We start from the raw sequence: 13,425 nt of genomic DNA on the forward strand, positions 1-13,425 counted from the left end.
CTGTGTATGTTTCAGATAGTTTTGCCTACTTGCCGTTAGCAAAGATAATAATCTGATGAGTAGAGGTTAGGAGGTTAAAGACATTCAGAGTGCCATTGTTAGATTTGTAATTCATATGGCACTAATATTTCTTTGTTATGTTGAAATGAAATAAAAGCATCTTCATAGCCAAAGATGTTAGCTTATAATTTACAGAATCATGCAGCAGCTATGGAGGTGATGGAGGACAGAGACCTGGGACGAGTGAGGTAGCTCTGCGAAGATCATGAGAGCTTCCAAGTGAAGTGACACCAAAAAAGATAGAAAATGTGACATGTTAAACAAGTAAAGAGGGTTGACACTGAGTGTGGAGGAGAGTCTCCAAGAGAAGGAAGCAATGGACTTGAAGGCACAGAAACATGAGAAAGCATAACTTGTGAGTGAAATGAAAATAAACCAGTACTACTGTCACTGGTAGAAACTCATGCAAAAATCAAGCAGAAAGTTGCTCTGAAGGGTTTTGAGCAAGTGATCTGATCAACTTCATATTTTACAAATAGCACTGATATCACACTGCGGGGAACAGATTGCTAGGGCAAGATTTGACTGAAGTGGTGAGGAGACTTGTAATATTTAAGTAGGAAATAATGGTGTTGCATAGGATGATGTGGATGAGGGAAGAGAGAACTTGATGGAGTGAAGAGCTGTGTCAGAAGTAATACATAGCTCTTAGAGATCGATAAATGGAATAGAGAGGAAGGAGGAGCTGATGTTCACTTGAGGTTGCTTCTTGTTTTATGTTTTACTTGACAACTATCAAGACAGTAATTTTCCTGAAGAGAACTGTGGTTTTGCAATAATTTCTTCCCCATAACTGCATGAAGGAAGGAGGAGTTTGGAAAGAAGAGAATATTAATTTTGAGAAATACCACTTAGTAACAACATGTGAGACCAGGGAGCTGAAGCCAGTGCTACCTTGGGGTGTTTTTACAGTCTGTGGACGTAGCTTATTATGAAGAACTCTTTGTTGTTACACTATCATTTTATAACAGCACATAAATATTAGTTTCCTCTTTATCTTTTTTAGCAAAATAGTAGCCCACAGTTAAATAGCATTATATCTAAAAGGAACTTTGAAAATTACCGTTTTTCTCCACAGTGGAGGACGCTGGTTCTTTGGGAGAGACCGCAAGCATCCGTCCCACAGAAGCAGGGGAACAAAGGTCTTCCGGTAGTCTCTGGGTCTTCTTTCCACAGCACCTTGCCAGCATCACATTGATTACTGGTTCCGTTAGAGCAAATAGACACAGCTAAAGGCTTGATCAAAGAAAAACGATATCACAGAGGAAAGAAAAGGATTGCATAAATATGTCCTTTACTTACATTTTTTCAGCAGGTCAGAGTTCTATTTTAGATAACCGGTGTTGCAGCAGTTCATTTCCTTTTCAGTATCGTCTTTCCTGTCCTTTCATTCATCTTCCATCTTGATGAACTGGAAAGTTAAAAGTCAAGAGATCTACACAATATCTGGCTTTATCTTTAATAAATAGGTGAACTCACTCTACCTATGTGGACCTGAGTTTTATCTCAAAAAATAAGTATGTAGGACCAGATTCCTTTAAAATTCATTCCTTTCTCTTTTTTTTTTTCCTTTTTTTTGAGACAGGGTCTCGCTGTGCAGTTCAGGCTGGCCTTGAGCTCACTTTGGAGCCCAGGTTGGTCTCGAACTCGCAGCAGTCCTCCTCCCTCAGCCTCCTGAATGCTGGGATTACAGGCCTGCGCCACCATGCCCAGCTCCTTTCTCTGTCTTTACATTTTATATTTTCCATCGCTGGTTATCTTATCTTTTAAAAAAACTCTTATCTCAAGTAGAAATCTCTTTAAAAACCCAGTAAGTTGCCCAGGATGTTCCTTGTCATAGAGTAAAGAGAATGGAGCCAGATTTTGGTTCGTTCTGTTAGTATACTTACTTTCCTTCTTTGAAAGTAGGTTGTAAGATTAGGATGAGACAATAGAACAGAAAGATATTGGGTAGAAGTACGTGGGGATGAGTGCAGCATGGATGTAGTGCTGCCGATAATGAAATAAAGAGATGACTTTTAAAATAAAAACAGCGGGGGCTGGGGATTTAGCTCAGCGGCAAAAGCGCCTGCCTGGCAAGCGCAAGGTCGTGAGTTCAGTTCCCGGTACCGGAGAAAAACCAAAAAAAAAAAATAAAAACAGCAAAGAGCACTTTTGACACAGTGTATACCTCTTGCGGAACTGAGGGAAAATATTTTCCTAGATAAGTATTTAATTTTAAGATGAATTTTATCCTCTTGTCATGACTTTGGAGATTATGAAGTAACTCATTGGGATTTGTTAAGTAAGTCATCTCACATACTGAAATGAGTTCAGCACAATTTGATTTATTTAATCTTTTCAACTAAAGAAGCAGAAGGTGATTACGCTAGTCTTGGAAACAACATTGGCCAACAGTTGTTAAATCCTGTTTCTTGAGGGTGTTTTATTTTATCTTACTTTTCCCCCACTGATTATTTCTTGCAGAATAAGACCGCAGCTTGCCAAAGAAAAGATTGAAGGATGCCATATTTGTACATCAGTCACTCCAGGAGAGCCCCAGGTCTTCCTAGGGAAAGACAAGGCTTTTACTTTTGATTATGTGTTTGACATAGACTCCCAGCAAGAGCAGATCTACACTCAATGTATTGAAAAGCTAATTGAAGGTTGTTTTGAAGGATACAATGCTACAGTTTTTGCTTATGGACAAGTAAGTACCATATTGTTTTCATGGGAGCTATAACTTTGCAGAACTGTCCATCCAGTTATACCATGATATTTTGTGTCTTGTGGTTATAGTAAGGTTGGACTTCCATTGTTCTGTGTTCTTTTTTTCAGACTGGAGCTGGCAAAACATATACAATGGGAACAGGATTTGATGTTAACATCACCGAGGGAGAGCAGGGTATTATTTCCCGTGCTGTTAAACATCTTTTCAAGAGTATTGAAGAAAAAAAGCACACAGCAATTGGAAACGGACTTCCTCCTCCAGATTTTAAAGTGAATGCCCAGTTTTTGGAGGTAATAAGCTAATTATATCATTAATTTCCTTCAAATTTTATTGTTCAACCATCAACCTTTATGATTTTATAGTATTGGCTGCTAATATAGTGCCTTATGTATAGTGGGTAATATGTATTCCTTACTTATATCCAGTACCTTTGGCATTTAAGATAATAAACAATTGACTAATGTTCATAGACTAGAATACAATTAATATTGTTCATCTCAGAGCCTTTCTTTATCAGGGGATAAAGATAAATTACCGTAGTGACTCAGACAGCCTCACCGAGTGCTGGGACACAGGGACTTAGGTGGGAAGGAAGGGCAGAACGTGAGAAACGATACTAGGCTGGCTGCAGAGGCTGGGAGTTGTGCCGAGATCAGGAGATGCGGTATGTGGTGTCCCGGGGGTGCAGCAGGTGTGCAGTAATTGAGGACCGTACTATCTGGAGGGACGGTTATGATAGTAAGGGGATATGCAGGACTTGAGAAAGGCGGTTAGGTGGACTATGGCATTATAATGCTGAGCATTTGGCCCAAGGAGTGTTCCTGTCTGTATCGTGTGTCCCAGAAGCTAATTGTTTTGGTTATTTTTTTTTTTTTTTCCATTTTGGTTATTGAGATATTTTATTTAGCGTTACTTAGCAAAAAATAAAACACAATTCAGATTAACATCATACACTTCTGGTTCAAAGAGACATCTCCATTTAGTAAAAACTGAGGAGAATAACATTGTGTGTTTGCCAAAAGGAAAGTAAGTGGTGGTGAAGAAAGAGTATCCTTCCATCTTCTCTTCACCCTCCGCAGCACTGCTAGGTGTTGTGACTTTTCCACGTAGCAACAGGAAAGCAGCTGTCCGTATTGTCTTCTAAGGAGGGAGCTGTATCCTGTCAGCCACTATAGGTTCAGAAACACAGACGTTGTTGCTGACCTTACAAAAACGCTGTGTTCATTTTTAGACACATAAAACAGTTGTGGGGCAAAAAGAAGTATATTTTCAGTTTAAGGAGCAAAAATCTCTAACCTAAGGATTTGTCTAATTAAAAATCTTTAAACTTAGGCTTTGTTTACATTTAATACGTACTCATTTAAGTTCGCTTGTATTTGTGTTTTTTTAACTCTCTTGCAAAGGATTAATAGATCATTTTAGCTAGTGCTGAACCCATTCGTCATGACAACGTCACTTACTTTTCTTATTCTTGTAGATAAATGTGGCGTTTACGTACATTTATAATAATTGCCTCATTCAGAGTTGTTATTGTGAAGAGAGGGGTATCGTTGTGAAGGTCTTTTAAAATACATGTGGAAGATAACGTTATATAATGTGTTATGACACTCTTAAGGCTATTTCTGCCCACATTAAACTTCTAATATTTCATTTTGATAGCTTTATAATGAAGAGGTCCTTGACTTATTCGATACTACTCGTGATATTGATGCAAAAAATAAAAAATCAAATATAAAAATTCATGAAGACTCCACTGGAGGAATTTATACTGTGGGAGTCACAACACGTACTGTGAATACAGAATCGGAGGTAACACTTCTGTTGCAAGTAAAATATAGCATAGTGACTTTTATGTGGTGAGCCTGACTGATTGTCCTCTTCAGATCAAGATAAGAGTATTCTGAAGCTTTACAAAATTAAAATCTTTTTTTCTTTCCTCGTATTTTTAAAAATAGGATAGTATGAATGTCAGGGCTGTGATAAGAGCAAACATCAAAAGAATTAAGGCAATGCAGATCCAGTTTTCTTTCACAGATAAAGAGGGTTAGGCCGTTGATGGGAAAGAATGATACATCCTTTTTGTTGTACCGTATCTAGAATGGTATCTTGGTTCTTGAAGGGAGAGTATTAAGCAAAAGGCAAAAAATATTTCAACAGAAGATAGAGAAGAGCCTGAGCAATTCAATTACTGCTCAGTGTGTGTCAGAGTAGTCTCCTGTGCCAGCTTGGGAATGAAAGCTACAAATGTCAGCAAAGAGCAAACAATGGAATCTCGGCGTTTTTCCTATTTAAAAAATAATACACCGTTCCACTGAGAAGTCCAGCTCAAAAGGTGCCTGAAATTAAAATAGTAATGTGCACATCCGCATCTGTCGTAGGCCCTGCTGTGCGGGGCTTCGGCGTTAGTTCAGACACGGGTTGGTGGGGAGTGGGTTGTTGGCTGTTGCTTACACATTGCTCAGTTAAGTCCTTCCTCTCCTCCTTTCCAGATGATGCAGTGTCTGAAGCTGGGCGCCTTATCCCGCACCACTGCCAGCACCCAGATGAATGTTCAGAGCTCCCGTTCGCACGCCATTTTCACCATTCATGTGTGTCAAACCCGAGTGTGTCCCCAAGTAGAGCCCGTGAGTTATCACATTTCATTTCTTAAAGTTTCTATCTCCCTGGGGCTGGGGATTTAGCTCAGCGGCAAAGCACCTGCCTGGCAAGCGCAAGGTTGTGAGTTCGATTCCTTGTACCGGAAGAAAAACAAAACAAAAAAAAGATCAAGTTTCTATCTCCCTAAAATCACATCAACCCTAGGAGCACAGTTGACCCACATTCTATTTGTTTAATCATTACTTTTCCTACCTGCTTCTGCTGACCTTATTTGTGGAAGCTAGTCAACCGTGTTACAGTTTGAAGTTAAAACATGAACATACGTATCTGCAGCACCCAGACAGCACGGTGTGGCCTGTGGTGCTGGGTGTAGTCACCTAAGACCCTTTGCTTTGGCGGACCGTGTGCTACCTGCAGTTGCTTTTAACATAAGAAAAGCCTCAGGTGGTTGGATTCCGACCTTCCAGCTTCTTTTTGACATTGCTTCCAATTTGCGGCTGACAGTTTTGCATTTATATTTATTTGACTTCATGCCTGTTTCTTTGCCTGTGCCTATATATCACATGGGCTGAAAACAAGGATGGGTTAGAGCATATTGGGTATCACATTAATAAAGTATTTTCCCCTTTCTCCTCACCTGCAGGACAATTTGACTGATAATAAGATTATTTCTGAATCATCACAAATGAATGAGTTTGAAACCCTGACCGCGAAGTTCCATTTTGTAGATTTGGCGGGATCAGAAAGACTGAAACGAACCGGCGCTACCGGGGAGAGGGCGAGAGAAGGCATTTCCATCAACTGTGGACTTGTAAGGCTAACGCTGTGTGCTGGCGATATATTAGGTCTTTTCGGGGCTGGGCATTTAGCTCAGCAGCACAGCGCCTGCCTGGCAAGCGTGAGGTCATGAGTTTGATTCCTGGTACCAGAAAAAAAAATAAAAAAAAAAAAGGTCTTTTCTGTTCTCCTTTTCTCTGTTGTAGCACATGGCATACCTCCAGGAGCTCCTTCATGCGCTGAATTGAGAAGGAAAAATTGCAGTAAACTTAATTAGTAATTCAGTGGCTATCTGACCTCATAGTGTGCGATTTTTTTTTTTTTTTACATTATTGGGTTTCTTCATGTGTAGTTAGATTAAATTTTATGATATCTGCCATATAGGTAGGTAGATAGGATAGACATATACACATATAGTCTCTGTATGTGCGCAGTAGGTTATATATGTAATCTTCATATTGAGAAGAAATTATTTTAGAACTTATTTCCACATTTAAGCATATGCAAAGTAAACATTTATTATTAAGTGTTTCATGGGGTAAGGCCCAAAGTGACGCTTTGTTAACATTTTATTGACTTTGGCGATTGTAATAAAATGTATTTAGTGATTACTTTTTTAATGAGAATTTTTATAGGTTGTGTTAGAAATTAACTGTAATTCCCTGCCGCCTAGTGGTATTTTGAATGGAACATACCTGGCGAACAGAAGCAAAAGCTTCTGTTATGTGGGAGAAGCTGTTTTAGAGCAAGTTCTTGCATACTGAATCTTTTCTTTCTGTCTTCATTTTACGATTGGGCGTTTGCTCCCACATAAAAGTCTCAGCATGCCTACATTTCTGTGCCGCTGCCAACGTCAGGTCGTGCGCTTTTTGCTTTGCTTTCCTCCCATTTGCAGCTGAGAGGGCTTCAAACCTAGGCTGTTTTAAATCCCTGCCCTGTATGTGCTTTTGTATCGTTGTGACCTTTCTGGGGTAAAGGGATTATCAAGTGAGGCTGAGTGGACAGCTGTGGGCCTCCCACTAACGATACCAACCCGAAGTGCCTGCCGTGTGTGAGTGCTGTACAAAGGAGCGTGAGCTGGATCCTGGACTTCGGGTACAGTTTCGAATTTCTTAAAGGACAAAGTCATGGTGGTATTTACATTTGTGCTCCTAGGAAGACAAAAGCCACCACTCTGTGCTCCTGTTTAGGTTGTGGCAGCGTGTTGAGACACCTCTAGTGGAGTTGTAGTGTGGCCAGTGTTTAAGGCTGTAGTTTCTGTGTGACAGAAGGACCATGACACGGTGCGATCCTAGCGCTACTAACAGCACACTTTGGTCTCAACCACATGGCTGCAGATGTTTGTATTACGGACAGTAGTGCGAAGGAGGCTTGAGAAAAAGTAAGAGTGCAAGGAGGCATGAGCAGAAGGTTTTGTAATTTGACTTAGCTTTTTAAAAAATGAAGGCTTAGCACACAGTTTCATTCTGTGTATGAGGAAAGCTGTATTTGTACAAGGAATTCCTTGTACAAAGATTTTCAGACAAATCTTACTGGTATTGTTATGGTGGATAAAAAAGATTTTAGTTTTGTCAGGGGTCTGTTGTACAATAAAAATTTCTTGAAACTATTAACTAAACATTTAATTTCTTCACTGAGTTGAGAATTTTCAGTGTGAATTGATAATTTTCTGCAGATACAAGCTGCTGCTGAAGGCATGGTTAGAAGTTAAGATATATTCCGTATGTGTGTCCCTCTCGAGAATGAGTATGATAATATACTGCGAATATGTACTAATAAAAAAAGTTGCCAGTGCACACACATGCACGTTCACACTGGGGCCGAGTACTGAACTCTAGGTAATACCAGCTACTAGTACTTAATATGGAAACTTGGAAATTTACTTTATCTGCACTTGAAAATACGAATGGAAAATAAGACCAAACACAGACGTTCCCAGTTTTGTCGTGCCTCCATTTTACTTTCTGTAGCCTTTCATTATCCGGATGTGTGTTATAACTCGTGAATTCATGTGATCTCTTTCCCTTAGCTGGCGCTTGGCAATGTGATAAGTGCATTAGGAGACAAGAGCAAGAGGGCCAGCCATGTCCCCTATCGGGATTCCAAGCTGACACGACTCCTGCAGGACTCCCTGGGGGGGAACAGGTATGGAATCTAACTGGCTTTTATCTATTTATGATGCTTATTTATTTATTTATTTTTTTCTGGTACCGGGAACCGAACTCACGACCTTGCGCTTGCCAGGCAGGCGCTGTCCGCTGAGCTAAATCCCTAGCCCTATGATGCTTAAAGAAACATTACAAGTGTATATCAAAAATTCTGGAAGACACAGAAGATGATAAATCAGGAATAAAAATCGGTTACATTTCTCTGACCTACCTGTAGCTTTTTAAAATTTTTTTTTTTTTTTTTTTTTTTTTGTTTTTTTGAGACAGGGTCTCGCTATGCAGTTCAGGTTGGCCTTGAGCACACTTTGTAACCCAGGCTGGTCTCAAACTCACAGTGATCCTCCTGCCTCAGCTTCCCGAGTGCTGGGATTACAGGCATGTGCCACCACGCCTGGCTTAGCTGTAGCTTCTGCTAACATTGTTTTATACTTTCTTCCAGATGAATAATGTAAATTAATGTAGAAGACATATACAGTGTACTTAAATTATATACTTTCCTGTAAAACAAAAAGTAATTGTGTAAACTTTAGACAGTTATTATATTTTTCTTTGAGCTTTTCATAAACAAATCAGCTTTGAAGTTTACACCTTTTGGGTTTTGTTTGTTTTTCCCTGTGCAGTAGTCTTAACCAGCTCTTCTCATCCCTGACTTTCATCATTCTTAATAAGTTTTTGATCTTAGTGCTTCTCAAATATTTGTGAAGAGCGAGTTCGCTTTCCTCCACAGTTGGGGGAGGGTTAATTTTGTGCGTGATTGTACTGAATTTGCTCCATTTGTGACTCACTGAGTGAGTTTGAAAGCACTTGAACTGTCTGTGCTCTATTCAGTCAGATGAGTTCAGTGATCACAGGAGGTTCAAGTGTGAAAACTTCTAAAGCGATGGCCCTCGAGTTCTGTATTTTTGGTAGAGCAGTCATATATAATTTGCAGAATGGTGCTGAGCTGGGGATCGCACGTCAAGTTGCCCTGTGCTCTTTCAGTAAATTGTCACTCTTACTTGATTACTTGATCTTCTTCATCAAAAGAGGGAGCTGAGAAAGGCATGAATTATCTCCACCTGCTGACCCCTGGGGAATACTGTGTGTCCACGACGCACACCACGGTTATTAATGACCTACTATGGTCCAAACAGTGTTATATGTTTAGAGGTACATTTACGAATAAAACTTGATGGTTCCTCCTCTAGGGATTTACTTTAAAAATTGGGGTCTTATATCATAATGAATAAAAAAGATACAGGAAGGGTGTGAGGAGGCAAAAGAAAAAGCTACACCTCGATGGGGCGTTGGATTCTGGGACTAGACAGTGGTTTAGTTGAGTGTTAAATGACAGTAAGAGCAAGAATAGGGAGGAACAACAGTTGTAAAAGAGTGAAAGGTGTCGGGGTTACCTTTTCAAAGGGCTACTCATGGTACCATGTTGGGATTACAGGAGGAAAACTAGTTGACGCAGGAGGTTACTTAGGCTACAGAGTAGGATTACTGAGCACTGATTTTCTACTAGAGCAAGGAAACTAGTTTTTAGTTGCAGTCTCTATGCTTTATTTAGTCAGACTGTGAGTGCTCAGTAGAATTTCCCTGTGGTTCATGGGCAGACATAATAGCTGGGGCATACGAGGCAGTGGCTACCCTATATTTTTTTTGGTAAAGCAATTTATCATGGCCATGCAGTTTTGTCTCTAAAGAATATATTCCCCCCCCACCCCCTGTGTAATCTGGTCAACCATTCTAGAGCTTTGATCATCAATCACAAATTTTTTTTTATTCTTTGAAACATAAGGATATATGTACTCTATGATCCTTTTGTTTGAGTTTTAATTGTATGTAATATTCTTTGCTGTTTTAAAGTCAATTTACCAGTGGTTAAAGGAAGACAATTTTAAAATGAGAAATAAGTAAATAGTTCAATCATTTTTGATTTTCAACTTATAATTAGATTAAATATTGTAGTAAGTATTGCTTCAAAAATTTTTTATAAAGAAATGAGAGACAAACATACATGTTTGTATTTTTTCAAGATATTGTGACTCAATGAAAGATAATATAAATTCATTTTCCCCAGTATTATCTCAGTGTCTGTTTTTCCTTAAAGATTATAGACAGTCAACAGTCTTAAGGCATGTAAGCTTTTAAAATTGCTTTTATTTTTAAGTTAGTAACACTAATCTTTTGGTATCTCAAAGAGAAAAGACTTTTTAATGGCAGGACTTTTAAAATAATTATTTCAGAATTTTACTTGCTTTTATCTGCAAACCTGTTATTTGTAACTTTCAGCCAAACAATCATGATAGCCTGTGTCAGCCCATCAGACAGAGATTTTATGGAAACGCTAAACACTCTGAAATACGCCAATCGAGCTAGAAATATCAAGAACAAGGTGATGGTCAACCAGGACCGAGCAAGCCAGCAAATCAATGCACTCCGTAATGAGATCACACGACTTCAGATGGAGCTCATGGAATACAAAACAGTAAGCGAATGGGGGTGACTTTGCATTTTGTGATGTACCTGAGGTTCGTGTGTTGTGAATACCATGATGCCATTTTGTGATGTCTTGTTCATGTGTGTCTCTGGAATCTCTTGGTTGTCAGAATAGTGGAGGTGTTTTTGAGTAAGGATCTCTAGTCTTCCTTGTTGGTAGTATGAATGATGTTCAGTCTAACCTAATCAATTATTGTTCAAAAAGCTTCCTATTCAATCAGCTTTTGAGAGACCAGTGTATCATGGAGGGTTGTACAAGAGGAAAAGGACCTCTTGCTGTGGGGCTCATAAGATAAAAGAACTCTTGGCTACAGAGTTTAATAGTCCTGGAGTATCTTTAAGCACAGCTCTGTGTACTTAAGATACTTCCACCAACAAGGACCTATTTTCCTTTTCTAGGGTAAAAGGATAATTGATGAGGAGGGCGTGGAAAGCATCAACGACATGTTTCATGAGAATGCCATGCTTCAGACTGAAAACAATAACCTGCGTGTGAGAATCAAAGCCATGCAAGAGACAGTGGATGCACTGAGGGCCAGAATCACACAGCTTGTCAGTGATCAAGCCAACCAAGTTCTCGCCAGAGCAGGTGTGCGTGCAGAGTGGGATGCGTGAGGGATTAATTTGTGGGCAGGGCTCGTCCTTTGTGTTCATTAATTCCGTAGAAGAATTGAAGCAGTCATGCCAAACTGTGTGTACACAGTCTGTGATTTTAAGTTAAGTTCTGCATTTGAAAAAAATAATACTTACATAAACAGAATGTGCCCTTTGTATTAGCTTATCTTGTAGTCTGCTCACATAGCTAAGGGGAGAAAATTAGATATAAGAATTATGTTTTAAAAAAATATTGTTTTGCTTTCAAACTTTTTGAAACCTGTTTTGTTGCTGTGTTCCTTTAAAGTGGATTTTTGATTTCATATTTTCTTGCAGGTGAAGGGAATGAAGAGATCAGTAATATGATTCATAGTTATATCAAAGAAATCGAAGACCTCAGGTATGATTTTTTTCTGGAATATATTAATGCACATGTTTTGGCTTTTGCAGTGTTGTAGTATTTCTGATTGCTGGGCTTATTGTTCAGTAGCTCTTCCTAATGATATTCAAGCTCTTTAGTCATATTAATTTTATGGGAGGAAACAGCTGCCTTTCCCATGATATCAATTACAGGCCACCTACCCCCCCTCTTCTCCCACTGTACCTTCCTGCATTACCCAGCTGCTGTTATCGTGTCTCTTGTTGGGTAGTTATCTAAGGTGATACATGGGAAGGCATAATTAATGTTGATGATGTTACCTGCCTATCATTTAAGAATACTGCAACGTCTATAAATCATCACCAAGTTTTTATTTTTTTGGTACCAGGAATTGAACTCAGGACCTTGCGCTTGCCAGGAAGGCACTTGTGCCCCTGAGCTATATCCCCAGCCCTCATCACCAAGTTTTTGAATCTCCTATTCCACAGCTCCCTGAAACTACTCAGCTATGCTTATGAGTGACCATTGCCTCCCTGCCAGTCTTTTTGCCTCTCTCTGGCATGTCCATTTGTGTTTCATGCAACATCCCACCAATGCCCACTGTGTGCCAATACCCTGCCATGGGCCTGGGGCGAGCATCACATAAAAAGTAGCACAGTAAATGCAGTGAAAGGATGGAGGAAAAGAATCATGTGATGCCTGGTGCGGAAATGTGAAGACTCCAGAACCCAGATTCGGGAGAGGGATGGAGGGAACAGAGGTTCTGTATTCAGGCAAATAAAGTCAGGGATGTTAATCATGTCTGTAAGATTTTTAGGTCCCATGGTTTACCCTAATGCTTGAACAGTGGCACCTCAATTCATAGATGTAATTTGTTCCATGACTTTTGGAAAGATGCCCACGTTTGTGTTTGTGGGCAAGACGTCCATGGTCTTGTTTGTCACCCAGTGCAGAGTTTGCAGACAAAAGCAAAATTGGTCAAATGCTTCTGTTTGCCAGCCAGATTGTTGGCAACAAAAGCGTTTGTGAACCAGGGGACTGCTATGTTTTCCCTTGAAGTAAAGTTCTAGTCATGGGGAGGGGGTCCTGTCAGTGTTTCACAAGTCAAAACAAGTGACATCTTAATATGATAGTAGATAAAATTATTTCAGTAAATATACCTTCGTGTGTGTGTTTGGCAAAGCCCTTCCGGATATTGTGGCCTGGCCATGCTCTTCCCTGTCCACTGCTCAGACTCACTTTTTATTTTTATTTACTTTTTTTATTGTGAAGAGAAAAGAACAAAAATAAAATAACAAAAACAAGGACAAAAACAAAACAACCTAAAAACAATAAAAACAGTGCAGAAGTCCAAAAAAAGAGGACAGGAAATTAACAAGGGTTGCTGTCTTACATACTGTCGTCTTCAGAGTAGTGGCGTGCCTGTGTCTGATAATCTGAGCCTCCCTGTGTAGACCCCATCTTTAACAGTCTTTGAAATACACTGATACCTCTTTTTTTTATTTTTAATTTTCCAAAGATCCTCTTCCATCCACAGGCTGCATCTGTTTAGCTCTTTTTTCTTTTTCTTGGCACTGGTCCATGACTGAGGTTGATTGCACGTTCTGGTTCATGAGGCCTGTTTTCCTCTACCCCACCCTGTTATTCTAAGGCTGCAC

At 39.6% G+C, this 13,425-nt stretch overlaps 1 protein-coding gene across 1 annotated transcript in view; it reads left to right on the forward strand.

Annotated features, from left to right (window-relative positions):
• Positions 1 to 2,526: 2,526 nt before the first annotated feature.
• The window catches only part of Kif21a (kinesin family member 21A), a gene marked incomplete at its 5' end in the record, with an annotated part of 66,786 nt that continues 55,887 nt past the window's right edge, over positions 2,527 to 13,425 (forward strand). Inside the window, 9 exon segments of the mRNA XM_013505950.1 lie at positions 2,527 to 2,749; positions 2,878 to 3,060; positions 4,430 to 4,579; positions 5,260 to 5,394; positions 6,012 to 6,179; positions 8,175 to 8,290; positions 10,588 to 10,783; positions 11,194 to 11,383; positions 11,725 to 11,788. Of these exon segments, the coding sequence (XP_013361404.1) occupies positions 2,527 to 2,749; positions 2,878 to 3,060; positions 4,430 to 4,579; positions 5,260 to 5,394; positions 6,012 to 6,179; positions 8,175 to 8,290; positions 10,588 to 10,783; positions 11,194 to 11,383; positions 11,725 to 11,788 (1,425 nt within the window).

This window comes from Chinchilla lanigera, unplaced genomic scaffold (genome assembly GCF_000276665.1).
Source record: "Chinchilla lanigera isolate Chin_1 unplaced genomic scaffold, ChiLan1.0 scaffold00104, whole genome shotgun sequence".
Classification (NCBI taxonomy): domain Eukaryota; kingdom Metazoa; phylum Chordata; class Mammalia; order Rodentia; family Chinchillidae; genus Chinchilla; species Chinchilla lanigera.